Source organism: Peromyscus maniculatus, chromosome 14, assembly GCF_049852395.1.
Source record: "Peromyscus maniculatus bairdii isolate BWxNUB_F1_BW_parent chromosome 14, HU_Pman_BW_mat_3.1, whole genome shotgun sequence".
NCBI lineage: Eukaryota > Metazoa > Chordata > Mammalia > Rodentia > Cricetidae > Peromyscus > Peromyscus maniculatus.
The window spans coordinates 86359412-86379953 of NC_134865.1; the positions used below are offsets into that span (position 1 = coordinate 86359412).

Below are 20542 nucleotides of genomic sequence, written 5' to 3' on the forward strand. Positions count from 1 at the left end.
CCTTTAAAATGGTGTCATGCAGGTTCCTCCACAGAACAGAAGACAAGCTTAAACCACATCTTTATTGTCCATTCATCAGCTGATGTGGCTTTAGGCTTATTCTGCACTCAGATGCTCTGAAGAGGGCAATGCTGAATAAAATTGATCTGACATCTTTGCAGTAGAGAGTCCATAGGTGTCTACTCAGGAATATTTTAGTTAGGCCATCTGACATTTTTAGTTTTAGTTTTAGAGGAAATTCCTGACATAATTTCATAGGTAATGCAACAGTTCACACTCTCACTAACCATGCATTATGGTTCCTTTTTCTCCATTGAATCATCAACATTTGGTGTCATCTGTTTCCTTAGTAAATGTCATTCTTACTGTGATAAGATGAAATCTGAATCTTTTTCCTAATTTGTATTTCTCTGATGCATGAAAATGTTGAAAACTGTAAAAAGTGTATATTCCAATTGTATAATAGTTGTGTTTCCATCACAGGAATAAACTATGAAGTTTCTCAGTGCACCCCTGCTATCTGTATATAGAATAAATTCACCTTGGCCTTTCAAAGAATTAGGATAGATCTCTATAGGTTGTGTCAACAAATCAGGGAAGAACCCCATTTCTGTGTTTATACTGAGTTTCACACAATACCATGTTTGATATGTTCTCTCTGTCCTTTGTGTATGTGATCCATTAACAAAACTGTCAGCTCAGCATTGTCTGCTGGAGCACTTGAGCTGGTGCTAGTTCACTCTGAGGACCAGAGCCTCAGGGAAGAGAAGCAGAGTGAGGAAAGACACAGTGATTGAGATTAGGATTGGAATATGCCTGATCATTGTCTGCTCCTTTATAATGTCACATCAGTGAAATTCTGACAAGGTGTGGAAATTGGGAATGGATCCTTTCCCTGTCGGCTCCTCTGAGTTGTGTCAATGGTCTGCTTCAGCCATTGCCATTGCCACAAGGATAAGTTCTGTGCGACATAAGAAGCCTGCTGAGAGAGATTTTATAACCCCCTGCCTCGGTATAATGAGTTTGTGATGGAAGTATTAGACCTATGAACGGCTAGAGCAAATGGAAGACACAATACTAAGTAAGAGAGAAAGATTAAAAAAATCATCTATTGTTTATTATACAATTGTGATATAATTTAACATCTTATTTTATTGTTTTTGACCAGAGACGCCACTCTGCTTATTTGCCACACAGAAACCAGTATAATACAATGTCAGTAATTCAGAAGGATTAGCAAAGGTCTATGAATGTTGAATCCAGATACATAATTGAAGAAATAGTTTTCAAAGGCATGACATAGTGTTCTTTCAGGCAAAATCTGGTGTGGGATACCCAGTATTGAAAAATAATGATATATATATATATATATATATATATATATATATATATATTCTGTTATTCTTCTGTAAAGAACTCCTAAAAGTCTGAAAAGTTCAGACTTTTAGGAGTTCTTTACATAAGTGTGTGTGTGTGTGTGTGTGTGTGTGTGTGTGTATGTGTGTGTTTGTGTGTGTGATATGTTACCAGAGCTTTATGATTTTGTTTCATTATGGAAGAAGCATGTCAGCAGAGGTGGTCATTGATAAAGATATAGTCAAGGTATGGAGTACTTTAGGGAGCATCCTGAATCAGCATTACTTTGTTCTCTGATGTCCTTTTGAAATGTTGACAAATACTCTATAGGACTGTGAAGAGCTGGCTGCTGAAAAATGCACACTGGGAATGATTATTTTTGATCAAGTATCTAGGCCAATCTCTCTGATATTACAGTCCTAAGACAGGTTTCTATTCCTCTAGATTTTCTGACACATTCAGGATATGGGTTACAACACTGTGTCTTGCACAGTAATAGACTGCAGAGTCCTCAGATGTGAGGCTGCTCAGATCCTTGTAGGCTGTGCTAGAGGACTTATCTACAGTCAGCTTGGCCTTGCCCTGGAACTTCTGTGCATAGCCAGTATTACCACCTCAAGTACCAATTCATCCAATCCACTCCAGACCCTGTCCAGGCCTCTGCTTCACCCAGTGCATATAGTAGTCAGTGAAGGTGTAGCAAGAAGCCTTGCTGGGCAACTTCACTGAGGCCTCAGGCCTTCTCAGCTCAACCCAAAGCTGCTGTAGCTGGACCTAGGAGTGGACACCTATGGAGAGAAAGGCAGAGTGGATGTTATAGTGACCTGAGTGTGTGGCCCCTCCTCAAGTCAGGAACATTGGAGCTCTTTACCTGTTGCTACTACCATCAACAAAAGTATGATCCAGCTCCATTTCATGGTGAGGACCTTGTGTGCTCAGTGACTGTGAAGAGGACACTGATCATATGATGTTGTAGCGTGTAGACTTCTCCTCTGTATTTACCACCATACATTCACATTATTTGCATATTTATGAGTCATGGTACTTCTTAGATAAGGACATAGCCCAACTGGAGAAGAAGTAGGTAGAGGAATTTCAGGTCAGACAGCAGAATGCTGAGGTCAAAATCTTAATCCTCTCTGAGGCAGTAGCCATACCTGAGACCTATGCAGGCTCTGTGGATATAATCAAGGCCTAATCTCACTATAGATTCCCACTATAGATAATGTGCATGAAAATTTCAAAAACTCATATATTAGGAGGATTTGTAAAGTTTTTAATGTACAGGTAATTAAAATTTGTTTTTCTAGAACTTTGCAGGTGTGTGTTCCTCCAGCTTTTTTCTTTATTTGTTTCTTTTCTAAGTCCTTTTCTTTTTGTCTATACGTTTGTTTTCTATATAGAGAAAGAAATTTCATCTAGTTGAATGGTGGGAACATGGGAATGATCTGAAAGGTGTTGGGTATAGAAATTGATAAGAATACATTGTATGGAAAAACATGTTTTTCAAAACTCATAAATAAATAAATAAATCATAATAAAATAAATAAGAAAATAAAAATCTGTGCAATATTTGACAAGGAGTTTCTACTGTGTTTGAAAAATGAAGTCTGGATTAAAAAATAGAAAATTGGAGACTGCAGCAGGTGATATTCAGCTGGTAGACTTTAAGAAAAGTGTCCAGAGAAGCAATTGAGTCCACACCTCATCTCACTTCTGTCCTGCTGATTATTGGCTCCATTGTTTCCCTGCTGGTCCTGAGCTCCCCTGCAGGTTGGGATGCCATGGCTTACACTCAAGGTTCTCTGTCTGTCTTGAGCAGTGACACATCCATGCTACTTTTGTGCTCAGAGATCTCAGCCACAGGGAGGAATTCTACTGGAGATAATGAATGGATATGGAGAAACTGATTTTAAGTGCCTTTATCATTATTAATATTCTTCATAATGCCATGGTCTTCCATGGTAGCATTTGGATCCTTTCCACACTATCCACTTGTACTATAGAATGATTACAAATAATTACAACATGCCAAATAACTGTGCCTAGGAAAAAAGGAAGCCTCTTGTTTAGCTTGGCTCACCATATTTAGAGAATCATATAGTTGGTCTAGTTTTGCTGCCTTAAGAGGCACATGTCATAGGTTTTCAAGTTAGAGCTCCTGGGGCACTGTGTGCCTTTCAGATCTTGATGAAATAAATTGCTTTCGCTGGTGGTGAAGCTTTCAGGCCCATCTCTGTTTCTCAATGTTTCCTAGAAGTCTTCAAAGCATATAGAAGCTTGATAAGAAAATTGGCCATATGTATTAATATTTTATATCCATATAACTAACAAACGCCACAGTATCCTGTTATGTACCATTGTAATGATCCTAGAAACTGCTGTTACATTGTTTTTCATAAGAGTCTTGAACGTCTGACTGGACACAGTAAACTTGTCACAGCTTTAGTCTTGCTGTGGCCTGTCTATCCTGGCCTAGTTAAATTCACTTCTCACCGACCATAATCAGGAAATCCTGACTCACTATGTAACTGCTGGTGCTTACAAGGTTGGTAACAGCTGGACTCATAACATTGTTGAATTATTATTTTGCCCAAATCCTACGAAAATGTTAATTTCATATTAATTAAATATTGTTCATATATTTATTTCTTTTCTTAATCATACCTGGAGAATATTGAGAGGTTAATCTAAACATTCCTTTTGTTTAGAGTGTGATCAACATGCAAATCCACTGTGGTCATCATAGGTCAATAGCTGCCATGTGGGCTGACCTTCACATTGCCATTAGAAAACAGACCATGGACCCCTTGGTTTTTATCTTCATATTGTGCTTTTCTTTTTTTTTTGATTTTTTTTATTATTATTATTATTTTACAACACCATTCAGTTCAACATAATAGCCACAGATTCCCCTGTTCTCCCCCTCTCGCCCACCCCTCCCCCGCCCACCCCCCATTCCCACCTCCTCCAGATCAAGGTCTCCCCCGAGGACCAGGGTTGACCTGGTAGACTCAGTCCAAGCAGGTCCATTCCCCCCTCCCAGACCGAGCCAAGTGTCCCTGCATAAGTCCCAGGATTCAAACAGCCAACTCATGCAACGAGCCCAGGATGTGTAGATCTTGATCTCGGTAAACCCATATACTATAGTCTGTTTGTTTCCCAAACTATCTTAAGACAACCTGTTAATATAATAGAAGCTAGACAAGGTTCAGGTCTGTACTAGTAGACTCTCTTTCCTTTTACAGATAACTGAAATCTGTAACCCAAATGAACTAACAAAAAAAAAAAAAAACATCACTTCTCCCAGTGATACTTCTCTAATTCACAGGTAAAACATTTCAATTTTTCTAGCTTCAGAAGCAACAAAGAGTTCCATTGCATTAAGCATGAAGCCAACATTAACAAAGAAACACCAGAAAGCAGAAAAATGTGATAAGGAAAAATCTGTTGCCAATGGAATAGAGTTAGGACAGACAGTAGATGACATCAGTTGACATGTGCACAATGGTCCCTTAGACTTTTTCACAAGCCCAGTGTATAAGAACCATCTTCAAAGAAATCATTACATGGGACATTGGGTTGCAAATTAATCATTACTAGGATTCAAGTTTCTAATATGCATTGATTGAAAAAATTTAATTACCTCTACTCTATTGGAGCATTAACACATTGGAAGGAGGAAACAGGACACATCTTGTTTTCCCATCTATCTGCAGTAATAGCATTCACTCAGGAAAGATCTTGCTTCTATTTCCTACCATAGGAAATAAATTGAAATTATTTTAGATTATTAAAATTTCCCTGTGATTTCCAACTGAACCCATCATCACCAAGTCTTAAAATTATAGACATTTGTGGAAAACATGGAAAGTTTTATTCTTATGTTTATGTTTATTGCATCTTAAGGCAGGTGGCAAATGGATATTACCATAGGGAAATAATGATATGCTTATTAGAAATTAAGCAAAGAGAAATTCTCATACATAGACTATGACATAGCAAAGGTTCTTTAGCAGATTTTTTGAACAGGAAGGGGAAACAACATATTGTAAAATGTAATCAGACATATGCTTGTTTGTTAGGAAGCACATGGCAGCAGTTCAAAACTGCCTATGATGTGAGCAGCAATTAGAAGTTCTGAGCAGGCTACTCACTTCTTAAGTGCCTCTGTTTTTCCCAGATCTCCTCTGTAGTGACGTGTGTGTTTGTGTTCACACTGAAGTCTCCTCCCATGTTGCTGGCACAGTCAGACATGGTAGACTGCAGATTTAAGGAAACTTGGATATTGGAGGTATCCCTACTGATACTGCTGCTGGAAGTCCCCATTACAAACTGTGTCTCCAATAGTCCATATATCATACCAGTGTATTCTAACCATTTCTTGTGTGCTGTTAGACCCAGTGAATATGATGATTTGTTAAATAGAAACCAGACAGTACAGATGAATTACAGAGTCGGCAAGGTTTTCATGAGGCCAGACCTGATTGTTGCAGACATCCCAGGGCAGTGCTTCTGAGAATTGATGACAGTGCATCATCAATCATATAAAAAAAAAAACACCAAAAACCCTAGGGCTACATGCCCAATTTCTTCTCCTTAAATGCTATGACATTCACTGTAGGAAATAGCCATCAGGCAGAAAAGCAGTTCCAGGACTCACATATTTTGGAGGAGACTCCTGTGTAAAGATAAGGGATCAGCTTTCAGACTAAGACTGGGTACTGGTTGTGTTCTGCTTGGAGCAGATGTCAGATGATATAAAAGGGAACAGAGTATAGGTCAATTTTCCTGCCTAGACAGTATGATTTACCTGATGTTTACTAGAAGTATTAGAGGCACAGACCTCAGGGAAATTTTCTTGATCCCTACCCTCTTAACCCATTCCCAGACAAATCAGAAATCATGTGGATCTTGTCAGCCAGACATTGCCCAGTGAACATGAAGGTGGCCTCCTCTCCTTCCTCCATCCTCCAGGCTGTGACTTCCTCCCAGGACCACTTGGCACTGTTTAGTTGGAGGTATGGCCATCATTAGAGAATCCTCACAACTGAGGACAGTCTCTGAGTCCTGGCTGACCCAGCTGGATGTCCATCTACTTATTCATCTCTGAAAACCTCATCTTGGAGTCCCTGTGTCTTTATCCCTGATCTTTTGTCTGTGGGTCGCCTTAGGGAAAACAGGTCCTATCACTGGGGAGAAGATGTGCAGTGCAGGTTTGGGGATCCCCACCACTGTGCACTCTCTGCCACCTGCTTTGTGATTCTATGAGAGTTTCTGGGATATTTTCACACATTATGTCTCATTTGGGTTTGTCTAGAATTTCCCTAGTGCTCATTCATAATTTGAAAAAAACATCACAGAACTGATTGGCTATCTCTTGTTAACTGAGTAGGGAGCCACATGTTATAAGGCCACATTTGTCCTGACTTGATTTTATCCCTTGGGTGAGACACTGTGTTTTAGTGTCTGCACTTGGGTTCTGTTTCATTCCCATGAAACTCTGTAGGAGGAGATCACCAATCACAGATCAAACACTGATGATGCAGGCACAGGTGTATCTGCACACACAACTTATAGTTCTTTGCTGTGTTTCAAGTGATTTCTTCACTGACACTTCTAAAAAATAGGAATTATCAGTGTAAATACATGGATTTTTGTTTAATATCATGTATTTTATCAAAATGCAAAACTATGTAATTTTTGTACCAACAATCCCAAATTTGGGAGTGAATAACCACCTTATAGCAAAGTCCTTAGACCAGAACCATGCACAGTTAACCTCATAAAATCCCTTTACTGCATTACAGGGTTGGTAATACAGCTGTAGTGATGTGTGGATCCCATTGACTGTATGACACATTCCTGAGGCATAACAGAAGTGGCTTTGAGACAACACTCTGGGACAAGTGTTCTGACGCACAGATGTATCTGAGGATGGAAGGAATGGAAAATCAAAAGTAGAATTCACTTTTTTTTTTTTGTGGTTGTTATATTTTTATTTTCCAAGTAATACTGATTAAAAATATTTACACACCTACTTTTAAGTCCACAGTTTAGCACTCTTATTTGTATGGCTTTAAAAGTTATAGCACAAAATCTTTACATTAAGGATTGGGGGAAAAGATTCCATTCAAAACAAAGCCTGATATATTATATACATACTTTTGCTCTGTACTTTATTTTAAATACATTAATTTTAAAATGATGCTCATCTAACTGTTTTTTTCATCTGGTGGTAAAATATTAGTGCAACTTCTCATCAAAATAAAGTTTACCACAGATGTAAATGAATTGTTCCAATTGAAAATGGCCCTTCAGCTGCCGTTAAATGAAAAATTTTCAATGTAACTTAAAGGAAAAAGAATTGGTAGTTGTCCTTAAGCAGAAACACCGAGTACCAGAGCAGTTTACACTGCTCCTTAGAACACACTTTCAGAGAAGCAGAGGTGTTTTACCAAACAAGTTTTGTTGGTTTTGAAAAGGCACAAGGGTGGTTTTTTTTCTTTTCTTTTCTTTTCTTTTCTTTTTTTTTTTTTTTAAAACATTCTAGGAATTCTGCCACTACCATTTGTTTTTGGAGACAGCATTTGCAACCACTGGACAGACAAGAAGGTTGTTCAAAATAAAGCCAGCCAGACCCCAACGTTAACTGCACAGTAACAATGCACGTCCCTCATGCAGCCTGTGTTGCCTACATTACATACTCGATTTCCTAACATGCATTAGAATACAAAGAGACGTATTCTAATGGTTTTATAAGATGCAAAGAATTTAAGGAAGGACATGACCTGGGGAAGAGAATACGGAGACCCTTACCACAATGAAAATAGATGCATTCGTACCCAACTATATAATAAGAATATAATTCATTTAAGTTACCAGAAATATACTTCTCAAAGCTCTCACTCATTATGAGAAATATTCCCACTCTGTGGCATTAACTGGAAGGAAGGACATCAGTCTGTTTCCATAGAAACAGTTCAGCACAACAGGAAATAGTATAACTTTGGTCCACTTATCTGATAGCTTAAGGTCACATTGCCCATCAGTTTACCCCAAGGTAAATTTAAAAATTGTTCTTTCATTCTAAAACTGGCACAGACGTCCTGTCATCCTGTCCTTCTCCAGCTTGGGAACACTCTCCTGGGGTGGTCTCTAGCCCCTCAGCATCTTCGGGATCCTCCATGGCAGCCTCAGCAGCATCTGCATGGCTAGGCTCGCTCTCCTCCTGGCTCATGATTTCGGGAGTCATGTGATCCAAGTCAGCTTCTAGAAGCTCAGTCTGTACTTCCATTGGCATCTGGTTTACCCGTTCCACGTGCAGCTCCTCCACGTGCACTTCCGTGCCTTCTTCAGTCTGAATCCGACCCACTTCCAGGTAACTCACTTGGACCTGCTCTGGAAGCTCGCTCATGTGTGAATCGTGCACTTGGCCGTCCTGGAGCAGATCTGGATGGACCTGTTCCACAGTTACTTGTGCTGAATCCACCTGGACCTGAAGCAGTGGTGTAGATGTAACCAACCGTCTTATTAAATAAGAAACACAGAAACAATGTAAAAGAGAAAGGCGAGAGGTCAGAGCTCAGAGCTAAAATCTCACCCTTCCTCCTGCTGTCCCAGCTTCGCGAAAAGAGACCTACTTCCTCTCGGTTCGTATTTTTAAAGTATGTTGTTCTGCCTTCTCATTGGTTGTAAACCCAAACACATGACTGCCTCGTCACTGTCTGAATGTACAGCCCCCTAGGTCTTAAAGGCATATGTCTCCAATGCTGGCTGTATCCCTGAACACACAGAGATCTTATGGGATTAAAGGCGTGTGCCACCACCGCCACACTCTTGCTATGGCTCTAATAGCTCTGACCCTGAACACACAGATATCTATGGGATTAAAGGCGTGTGCCACCACCGCCACACTCTTGCTATGGCTCTAATAGCTCTGACCCCCAGACAACTTTATTTATTAACATACAATCAAATTAATATTTCAGTACAAATCAAAATAATATTTCAATACAATTAGATTACCACCACATTTCCCCCTTTTCTATTTTAATAAAAAGAAAAAAAGCAAAAGGTTATGACTAACAAAAGAAAAACTATATACAAAAGTACAATAACTATATACAATATATACAAGTAATAAATACCTAAACAGGTATTTGACAAATCAGAGAAAATAATTCCATTATCTATCCTATTTTGGTAAATCCAAGATGTATCTAATGTACTTTCTATCCTAATTAATTTTCAACTATAACTAACTAATCTTCAACCATAACTAACTAATCTTCAACTCCCTCAGAGACCCAAGAAGGGAATAATAGTAGCTAACAAAAATAAAAACAGGAAGTGCATGCAAGCAACTTCCAAAAAATTTTGTGAGTTGACAGAAACAGCCAGCTGCCTGGGCAGTCACCTGAGGTTTCTCCGCAGTGTTGGGGCATCATCTTCAGCCTATAGGCTTAGTGTATCTGACAGACTCATTTGTGATGTAGGATGTACACAAGGTCAACAGTTCAACCTCACATTGGGTGAGAGCAGTCCACGTACCAGAAACACCTGAATTCCACTAGTGTCCTGTCATGATTCAGGATTTTAAATTCTGGAAATTGTTGACAGTTTTTTAATTCAGCTGTCCATTCTTCTTGGCTGTGTATATATGGCTTCATCTCAGCATCCCCTTCTTCTCCACATCCCTCTATTAAATGCCAGTCTACTTTTGAGAGGCATGAGCTTTCAGCTGCTGTTCCATTGTACAACAGAATCCATCGGCCCTCTGCCTGTTAAGCTGCCTTCGAAGAAAAGGGCACCGTACCTTTTCCGGATGCGAAGGCCACTTCAGGGATGGGGCCATATTGTCCTGGCCTCAGAAGATGCCTTTTGATAAAGCCATAACCACACTTGTTTTGGCAAGAATCAGTAGTCCCTTGTTTCGTGATCTGTCTGTCCATTTTGTCCTGTTGATTCGAGGATACTTTGTTGTCCAGTGGCTAACTTTTGCCAGAATGAAAGTTGACTCCATATGCAGTTTCTTCAATGCCCATATTTTCTCTAAAGTAGATTGGTACTGCCAGGAGCCGACATGTCTCAAAAAAGAAAAATTTTCTAAGTTATTAAAACATTTTAAATGCCATATTCTGTAGATCTCTGAAGGGTTTGAAGATGACCTGTCTAAAACATCTCTGCTCAATTTTTAAAACATATCTAATATGACTACAAGTTCTATGATAATGTCTAACTACTAGCTTTCATTTCTTTATATCCTAATAGTTGATAATAATAACATTCAAGGACCAGAAATTTGCATTACATTGTTAAATGGATGGAATAAATACAATTAGAAATATACATATAGCATTTTCTAACAATATCAGTTTCAAATTTGTGTACAATATAAAACAATTCAATCCAATGTAAAGTATTTAAAACTAGTAATTGTCTTTCTCTTTTCTTTCTTTCTTTTTTCTTTCTTTCTTTCTTTCTTTCTTTCTTTCTTTCTTTCTTTCTTTCTTTCTTTCTTTCCTTCTTTCTTTCTTTCTTTTTTTTTTTTAAACAAGAACCTTAAATCTAATCTCCTTTGCTTAGCCTTTTTCCTAACCCTTGACAATAACTTGTAACCAACCCCCCTAAATACTGAAAATTATCCCAGACCCAGAACCCATTAAAAAGACCAAAAAACCACCTGCCCCACACCATCTCTTTGGGAATGTGGGCGTCGTATTCTTAAAATTGCTTCCTGCTGGGTATGGGCGAAGTTTTCTTTATCCTGAAAGAAAAATTTTAGGTTAATTGTCAAATTCTAGGAGAGGTAACTATATCCTTCATTATCCAGTCTGTGTATAATGCCAAAGTTGAGGGTTTATCTCAAGTCCTTATTCAAGTAGTCTTTGAGACTGGATCATCTCAGCTAGTCATCTCAAATTTGCTCTGAGCATCTTGTAGTTCAAAGCTGATCTATGGATGATGTTTGTCAGCTTAATGATATTATTATTGTCCACGTGGAATTGTTGTTGTTGTGGGGCCCCATCTTCTTTCTGGAGACTTCAGTTGATGTTAGGCCTGGCCGTGATTTCCTGCAGAAAACTGATAAGAGACTCGAACACAAAAACATATATATGCAGCTAGCCTTTTTTCTAGAATTAGTTAGTACTCTATGTGACCATTCATATCTTAACAAAGTTTAAAATGTATATATATATATTAATCTTGTAAATTTTGATATAAAATTTATACTTTGAGAAAAGTTTAAAGAATCAGAATAGAATCAAAGAGTTGAGATTAGTAATAGAATAGTCCCTTAATTAATTTTGCTTTTGTCCTGTACCATAGCAGAAGATGGCTCTTATTCTGGCATGATACAGGGAGTTTGCATTTTCCTTTTAACAACATGCTTGATTTTAAAGAAGGAGAGAGCCATTCTCCAACTCCAAAGTCAGCTTTAAATTTTAATTGAACTGGGACTGTTAGAAAACCAAGAGTGTTAAATCTTTAGAGAAAAGCAGAAACAAACATTTAGGAAGACATAAATTTTTTTTTTTTTTTAGATAATATATACCCATACACCGTTTCACTCTGTTTCTTGGGATAGATGATTTGTCCCTTTTCTTCAGTTGTCTCATTTGTCCAGTGTTCTTCAGATTCCTTAACCTTCATTCTCCTAAAAGACAAAAACAAAAACCTTTCCCCAAGACTAATTTTGGGGATGTTCCTTTTTGGCAAGTTATTATCTGATGAAATGAAAAGGCATGTTTTATTGATACAAGTTAGTTTAAATTGGATGTTCATGCTGGTTGATGAACTATCACCTCCTCTAATTAAGAGGTCTCTCTTGTTCAAATCGAACCTTTATCAATTTTGATGGTACCCACAGCTTATCTTCTCCTGTAGAAACAAAAGCAAAACCACGTCCCCAATGTAATACATACCCTGGTTTCCATTCTGAGGTCAGCACATCCTTAAAGTATATAGGCTGATTTAATTCTGTAGTTTTTTCTATTATCCAATGTCTCTCTGCAGCTGTTGTTCCTTTCTCATTGGCATTCAGAAAATTCAAAGTTAGAAGAGCATTATGCAATCTATTTCTGGGGGTTTTTGTTACCCATTTCTGTTTATTTAGCATATCCTTTAGAGTTCTGTTTGATCTTTCTATAACTGCTTGACCTGTAGGATTATGTGGTATGCCTGTAATATGCTTTATATTGTAATAAGCAAAAAACTGTTTCATTTTAACAGAGACATATGATGGAGCATTGTCAGTTTTGATTTGTGCAGGTATACCCATGATGGCCATAACTTCTAGCAAATGAGTGATTACAGAATCAGCTTTTTCAGAACTCAAAGCAGTTGCCCATTGAAATCCTGAATAAGTATCGATAGTGTGGTGTACATATTTCAATTTTCCAAATTCTGCAAAGTGAAACACGTCCATCTGCCAGATTTCATTTCTCTGAGTACCCTTTGGGTTACATCCTGCTGGTAATGGCGTCTGATTGTAGAAGGAACAAGTAGGACATTTCTTTATTATTTCTTTGGCTTGTTGCCAGGTTATGGAAAAATCCTTTTTTAAACCTTTACTATTAACGTGATGTTTTTTATGAAATTCTGAGGCCTCCAGCACATTTCCTATCAATAATTTATCAATCTCTTCATTGCCTTGTGCTAGAGGGCCTGGCAGACCAGTATGGGATCGAATGTGAGTTATATATAAAGGATGATTCCTTTTCCTGATTGTATCTTGTAATTGAATAAATAGTGAAGTTAATTCTGAAGCATCAGGGATAAATTCTGCAGTCTCAATATGTAACACCACTCTTTCAGCATACTGAGAGTCAGTTACTATGTTGAGAGGTTCTGAAAAATCCATTAATACCAACAGAATAGCATACAATTCTGATTTTTGCACTGAATTATACGGACTTTGAACCACTTTACTTAAATTTTCTGATTTGTAACCTGCCTTTCCTTCTTTGTTGGCATCTGTATAAAATGTACGAACTCCAGATATGGGTTTTTGCCGTACAATTCGAGGCAAGATCCATTCAGCTCTCTTTATAAGATCAATTCTATTGCTTTTGGGATATTTGCTGTTAATTTCTCCCAAAAAATTACTGCAAGCTCTTTGCCAAGGTTCACTTTCTGTCCATAATTTTTCAATGTCCTCCTTAGTTAATGGTACGACAATTTCTGCTGGGTCTATGCCTGCTAATTGACGAAGTCTCATTTTTCCTTTGTAAATCAAGTCAGAGATTTTTTCCACATAAGTTTTTAATTTTTTATTTGGTTTATTTGGTAAAAATATCCATTCCAATATAATATCTTCCCTCTGCATTAATATTCCAGTAGGAGAACGCCTAGAAGGTAAGATAACCAAAATGCAATCCAGCTTTGGATCAATACGATTCACGTGTCCTTCATGCACTTTCTTTTCTACCAAGGCTAATTCTTTCTCAGCTTCAGGTGATAATTCTCTCGGACTATTTAAGTCCTTGTCACCTTCTAAGGTTTTGAACAAATTAGTCAGTTCATCATTTTTTACCCCAACAATAGTTCGTAGATGAGAAATATCTCCAAATAATCTTTGAAAGTCATTAAGAGTCTGTAGTCTATCTCTCCGAATTTGCACCTTTTGGGGTCTAATTTTTTGTAGCTCTATTTTATATCCTAAATAATTAATAGAATCTCCTCTTTGTATCTTTTCAGGAGCAATTTGTAATCCCCAGCGAGGCAAAATTTTCTTTACTTCTTCAAACATTATTTCTAAAGTATCTGCATTTGAGTCAGCTAGTAAAATATCGTCCATATAATGATAAATTATAGATTTAGGAAATTTTTTACGTATCACTTCCAATGGCTGTTGTACAAAATATTGGCACAGAGTTGGGCTATTCAACATTCCCTGTGGGAGGACCCTCCATTGAAATCTTTTAACCGGTTGAGAATTATTATAAGTAGGCACTGTAAAAGCAAATCTTTCTCTGTCTTTTTCTTGTAAGGGTATGGAAAAGAAACAGTCTTTTAAATCAATAACTATGAGAGGCCATCCTTTTGGTAACAGAGTAGGCAAAGGCATCCCAGATTGTAGAGAACCCATTGGCTGAATTACTTTGTTAATTGCCCTAAGGTCTGTTACCATTCTCCATTTACCAGATTTCTTTTTAATAACAAATACAGGAGAATTCCAAGGGCTGGTTGATTCTTCAATATGCTGAGCATTTAACTGTTCTTCTACCAGCTCTTCTAAAGCCTGGAGTTTCTCTGTTGTTAAAGGCCATTGCTGGACCCATACAGGCTTGTCTGTTAACCATTTTAAAGGTAGAGCTGTTGGTGTCTTTGGAAGATCATCAGTTATTGTGCCCTGTTCTTGTATAATATGGATGGCTGGTGACCACTCATTAGAACAATATCTTCTAATATTTCTCTCAGTAACATGTGCTAGTTTATGATTTGTTTCTGAGATTGGAGGGATGTTAATCTGAGTATTCCATTGTTGCAACAAGTCTCGACCCCACAGGTTCATAGTTATGTTAGCCACATATGGTTTTAATTTTCCTCTCTGTCCTTCTGGACCTATACATTCGAGCCATCTTGCACTCTGTTTCACCTGAGATAATGTCCCAATTCCTAACAGTTGAACGTTTACCTCCTGAAGAGGCCAAGTTGGATGCCAAAATTCTGGTGCAATTATGGTAACGTCCGCACCTGTGTCTACCAGACCAGACAACAAAACACCATTTATTTTTATCGTTAATTTTGGTCTTTGTTCATTAATAGAAGTTTGCCAAAAAATTTTCTTTATGTTTTCTCCTGAATTTTCTATTCTCTCTGTTTCATCATTCTGACCAGCATGATTTATTCCAATAGGCATTTGGTTATTTAATCGCTCTCCAGAGCAGGCATTTCCTCTATGGCTGCCGGAAAGGTTTGAACTGGATTTGCACTGGGGGCCTGCCTGAGGCCCCTCTGGGAGTTTCCCGAAGACTGAGGCAAAGGATTACCCTGTCTGTCCTTTGTTGATCTACATTCGTTGGTCCAGTGTTTTCCCTTACCACACCTTCTGCATACTCCAGAAGGAAGGGGCATTCTGTTGCCATTGTTCCTTGAAGAAACATTGTTTCTGGAAATGACCTGTCTACAGTCCCTTTTCAAATGTCCTTGCTTTCCACATCCAAAACATCTAACACTCCTCAAACCTTTTGAAATTACTTCTCCTACCCATGTATCATCATGCTCATCAGCTTCAACATTAATTGTTTCTCTAATCCAATCTTCCATAGGTGCAGATCTTGCCCTTAATGGCCTGATTATTCTTTTGCATGCTGCATTCGAATTCTCAAAGGCCAAAGATTCAATTATTGCCTTACCAGCTTCTGAATCCGAGACCGTTCTCTTTACTGCTGAAGCCAGTCTTTGTAAAAAATCTGTAAAAGACTCTTTTGGGCCTTGCTTCACCTTTGCAAATGACTCAGATTTTTTTCCTGGTTCCTCAACTTTGTCCCATGCATTCAAGGCTGCCGTTCGACATAAAATTAGGGTTTGGACATCATATAAACATTGTGCTTGTGCTGAAGCATATTGGCCTTCGCCCATAAGCTGATCCTGGCAAACTTGTACTCCTTTATCCCTCCACTGTTTTTCTATGTTTTTAGCCTCCTCCTTAAACCAAGTCAGAAATTGAAGTCTCTGGCTGGGTTCCAGAACACCTTGTGCGAGGTCCCGCCAGTCCTGTGGTACTATCCTATTATATGTTGACCAAGTGTTTAACATTTGCTTTACATATGGGGAATGCATGCCATAAGATACTATTGCCTCCTTAAACCTTTTTAAATCCAACATTTCAATTGGAGCCCAAGTATTTTGTGTAGCCATTTGATCAGGCATCTGCTGTACTGTTACAGGATAAATTAAGGGTGACTGTGTGAAAACAGGCTTTCTTTCTGCAACCTTATGATCCCGACTTGAAACAACTTCACTGTTAATTTCTTCTGTCTGAATTTTTACAGGTTTAACAAGTTCTTCTAACGCTGTTATCCTGGCACTTAAATGGACTATCTTTTTAAATATTAAAATGTGGATTATTATAGTGATGAGGTGCATAATTCCACCAATACTAATATTATATAGTTGTTCCATTGCCAGACTGCCTAAAATTTCGAACAAAAACCAATTTTCTTCCAATGCACACATAAAACCCATTTGTTTTTTAATGTGGAAAAAAAATTCTCTTTTAGATAGTTTCCTTTAAAATATCTGATATATTATGACTTACCAAATCTGCGTAGAACAGTAGAAATCCGAGGGGATTTTCAAAGCAGCCACCTAGTGTCCCAGGTGTAAATCCAGAGAGAGAGAGAGAGAGAGAGAGAGAGAGAGAGAGAGAGAGAGAGAAAAGAGAGAACGCACAAGAAAGCGTAGCCGGCTAAAGCTTAAATGCAGCCACGTGTTCCCTCTTGTGCCGAGTCAAGGCTTGGGTCTGGCTTCCTTAAGCTCCGACTACGTGCGTTGGCTTTACAGGCAGAGCCCTGTTCGGCAGGGCAGGTCTGAGTTGTTTGTAGCACCGGCTTTAGGCAAGCTGCTCACAGACCTAGGCCCGGGCTAGAAGTTGCTACCCGGACTAGGAAGCCAGCAGCTCGGACTAAGAAGCCGATCGCCGCCGGCCGCCGTGTGCCGCCACTGCCGCCGCCGCCGCCGCCGCCGCCGCCGCCGCCGCGGGCCGCCTGCCGCCCTTGCGGGAAAGCGGACCTGCCACCAAGCCAAGCAGTTTTTAATGGATTCTTGTCACGTTGGGCGCCAGATGTAGATGTAACCAACCGTCTTATTAAATAAGAAACACAGAAACAATGTAAAAGAGAAAGGCGAGAGGTCAGAGCTCAGAGCTAAAATCTCACCCTTCCTCCTGCTGTCCCAGCTTCGCGAAAAGAGACCTACTTCCTCTCGGTTCGTATTTTTAAAGTATGTTGTTCTGCCTTCTCATTGGTTGTAAACCCAAACACATGACTGCCTCGTCACTGTCTGAATGTACAGCCCCCTAGGTCTTAAAGGCATATGTCTCCAATGCTGGCTGTATCCCTGAACACACAGAGATCTTATGGGATTAAAGGCGTGTGCCACCACCGCCACACTCTTGCTATGGCTCTAATAGCTCTGACCCTGAACACACAGATATCTATGGGATTAAAGGCGTGTGCCACCACCGCCACACTCTTGCTATGGCTCTAATAGCTCTGACCCCCAGACAACTTTATTTATTAACATACAATCAAATTAATATTTCAGTACAAATCAAAATAATATTTCAATACAATTAGATTACCACCACACAGTGGTAATACATGCACCTTCCCAACTTGTTCTATAATAGTCATTGACGTCACTGGTTCAGTCTGTACATGTGTTTCCACTGAAAGAACCTCTTCAGTCACTATACGTTCTGAAATATTGTGAGCGTCACTAAGATGCCTTCTTAATTCATTTCCTTGCATAAACCACAAGTCACACAGAGTACAATGGTTGGGTTTATTTCCAGTGTGTATTACCAAGTGATCTTTGAACTGGTCCCAGCTGTTAAATACACTGTTACAGACCTGGCATTCGTACAGCTTCTTCCTTCCCTTTTTTGCCCCTACTCCAGTTTGGCACGCAGTGAGGTGACATTTCAGAGTGCTATTTCTAGCAAACCGCTCATGACAATTTGAACATTCAAAAGGTTTTTCACCTGTATGTTTCCGAAGGTGCTCTTTAAAGTGTCCAAAGTGGTCAAACTGTTTGTCACAGTACTGGCATATGTGGATTTTTTTCCCAGTTCTCTGCTTCTTACTCACCCCACCTTCTTCAAGGTGGTAACAGCTGAGGTGCTGTTTCCACGCACTCTCTCGGAGATACCTTTTATTGCATATTTCACACTTGAAACTCTCAGTGGAGTGTGATTTCATGTGTTCCTTAAAATGGTAAAACAATTTAAATGCGCTCGCCTTATATTTAAGGCAAACTTTGATAGCGCGGTTCGCCCATCGGTTTGCGTCGAGAATTCACTTTTTAATGGGTCAACTAATATGATGCCTAGGTCAGCTGAATTTCAAAATGTTGTTTTCACTAAATAAAAAAAAAATTCTTGAGACCAGAGATGGCACAGCTGATAAAAGCTAGATTCACAAGTAAAAAGACAAGAAGTATAACCACATACAGCACCTTGATAGTAACAGTGAAAAATAAGCAAATGTGACTTTAGAAAAACAGTTTTTCATGATCAGAGAGAAAAAAAGCTCCCAAGACTCTTTGCCCTTAGTGAGTAAGAAGCAAAAACAGAGAAAACCAGCTTTTCTTTCCAGCTCATCGCCCCCTGCTGGTCCAAGGCTCCTCTGCAGGGAGGTTTGTGTCTGGGCTCATGCTGAAGTCTCCTCACTGTGTCTCTTGCACAGTAATATGTGGCTGTGTCCTCAGTGGTCACAGAGTTCAGCTGCAGGAAGAACTGGTTCTTGGATGTTTCTCTGGTGATGGAGATGCGGCTCTGCAGGGATGGGTTGTAGTAGGTGCCACCAACATAATTTATGTACCCCATCCACTCCAGCTTCTTCCCTGGGGACTGCCTGATCCAGTTCCAGTAGTAACCACTGGTGGTGATGGAGTAACCAGTGACAGAGCAGGTGAGGGACAGCGATTGAGAGGGCTTCACCAGGCCAGGTCCTGACTCCTGAAGCTGTATCTGGGACAGGATACCTACAGACAAGAAGAGACAATTCTGTCAATCACAGGTTATCACTACCCCTCATGGACACATGTATGAAATGGTAACACTCACCAGGAAGGGCAGTCACCAGACACAGAAGACCCAACAGTGTCATCTTCTAGGCTACACCTCCCCTTCCTCAGAGGTCAGCCTGCTGTGAGAGAGATGTGAGATCCCACAGTCCAGGAGGGGATTTAACTTAGAGCTAGAAGATGCATTTGCATGTGGGGAGTCAGCCTTGTCTTTATAAATGGGGAGTGTGGATACTACTCCATTTGTCTGTTACAATATGGCCATCAGTTTATCTCAATTCCTGTAGTGTGAGTCTGGAATATGAGAGAATAGGGACTACAGTTATCACAGGAAACATATCTTGGCATGACCAACCTCTACTTCCCAGTCCACCCTCCCCACCTCCATTCTGCTCCTGTACTATTGCTGTCTCAGGTCAGTGCCAACTTTCTTTTCACACTAGTTTCCTGAGCACTGTCTTTCTGATTAGTAAGCCCACACAGCTCCTGCTTTTCTTCCTTTTCTCACCCATGAGATCAGTTTCTTTCTTTCTGGGAAATTGGCACACTGTCATGTTTTTGTTGGACAAGGTCCACACCTACTCTTAAACCATCCAGTCTGTGGAATATAGAGGAAACCCATGCTGAGAGAAGCAGCTTAGAATTCTGCATACCATGAACCTTTCTTAGGGATCCCATTCATCTTTTATCCTGTCTTGGTTCAAGCCCACCCATGTTAGACAACTGACAGAATCATGGGAGCAGGTGTGTGATAGCCCAACCACAGAGATTAAGGATTAAAATCAATAGGTCTCTGTACAGACTAAAGCTCCTCTTGGAGTTTGCAACATGTGTCAGTGTTTGGCCACCATAAGAGTCCTTCCCTCTGTTCTCATCTTTCTTGTAGTTTCCACCTATGGACAAATCTTTTTTTTTCATTGAATATAGATTTTTTTCTCATACAATTTATCCTGATTCCTGAGAAAGCCAGGCATATGTCATAACAGGCTCCAAATAATTCAGTTGAGAATTAGGCCTCACTAGGCCTCGTTTATAGCTTTTGTTTCTAAGGAGGAAGTTCCTGAGAGATCCAGGAACAAAGAGCAATCAATCACTGATGCCTCTGACAGCCAATTTTCCTATTAAACTGAACATACCAGCCCACACCAAATAAGGACAAGACCTTGAGACTCATTGCAGCTGGCCCAAATAGAAAGTTCTGCCCTTGCTATCCCTAAACAATCAGAAATATATTAGTTTCATTGTCGCTAATGAAAGTCATAGATAGAATCATTTTACTTCCTTTAAGATTCCTGTAGCTATGTATAAAAGAAGCCTACAAGCTTCTCATGGGGTCTTTGCCATCTTTCCTTTGTGCTGACTAGATGTAGGACACCAGCACATTGGACCTTTTTGTATCCTCGTGAATTAGACAACTCTTGCTAGTTGC

General features: G+C 39.4%; 1 protein-coding gene and 1 gene segment (V, D, J or C); both read right to left on the reverse strand.

Annotated features, from left to right (window-relative positions):
- Window positions 1–7327: 7327 nt before the first annotated feature.
- On the reverse strand, window positions 7328–18311 carry LOC143268509 (zinc finger protein 131-like). Its single transcript, XM_076551556.1, has 3 exons — window positions 17675–18311; window positions 15964–15968; window positions 7328–8854 (listed from the first exon to the last, which is right to left on the reverse strand). The coding sequence occupies exons 1-3, from the start codon at window positions 18285–18287 to the stop codon at window positions 8441–8443; spliced, it is 1032 nt and encodes a 343-aa protein (XP_076407671.1). The 5' UTR covers window positions 18288–18311; the 3' UTR covers window positions 7328–8440.
- Window positions 18312–18601: 290 nt separating this feature from the next.
- Window positions 18602–19237, reverse strand: LOC102918778 (Ig heavy chain V region 3-6-like). The segment is given in 2 exon segments: window positions 18602–19071; window positions 19154–19237. Coding segments are annotated over 2 exon segments (513 nt in total).
- Between the last annotated feature and the right edge of the window lie 1305 nt (window positions 19238–20542).

Coding starts and splice junctions, on each gene's coding strand:
- LOC143268509 (XM_076551556.1), bottom strand. CDS start 18,287: ATGAAATCACACTCCACTGAGAGTTTCAAGTGTGAAATATGCAATAAA.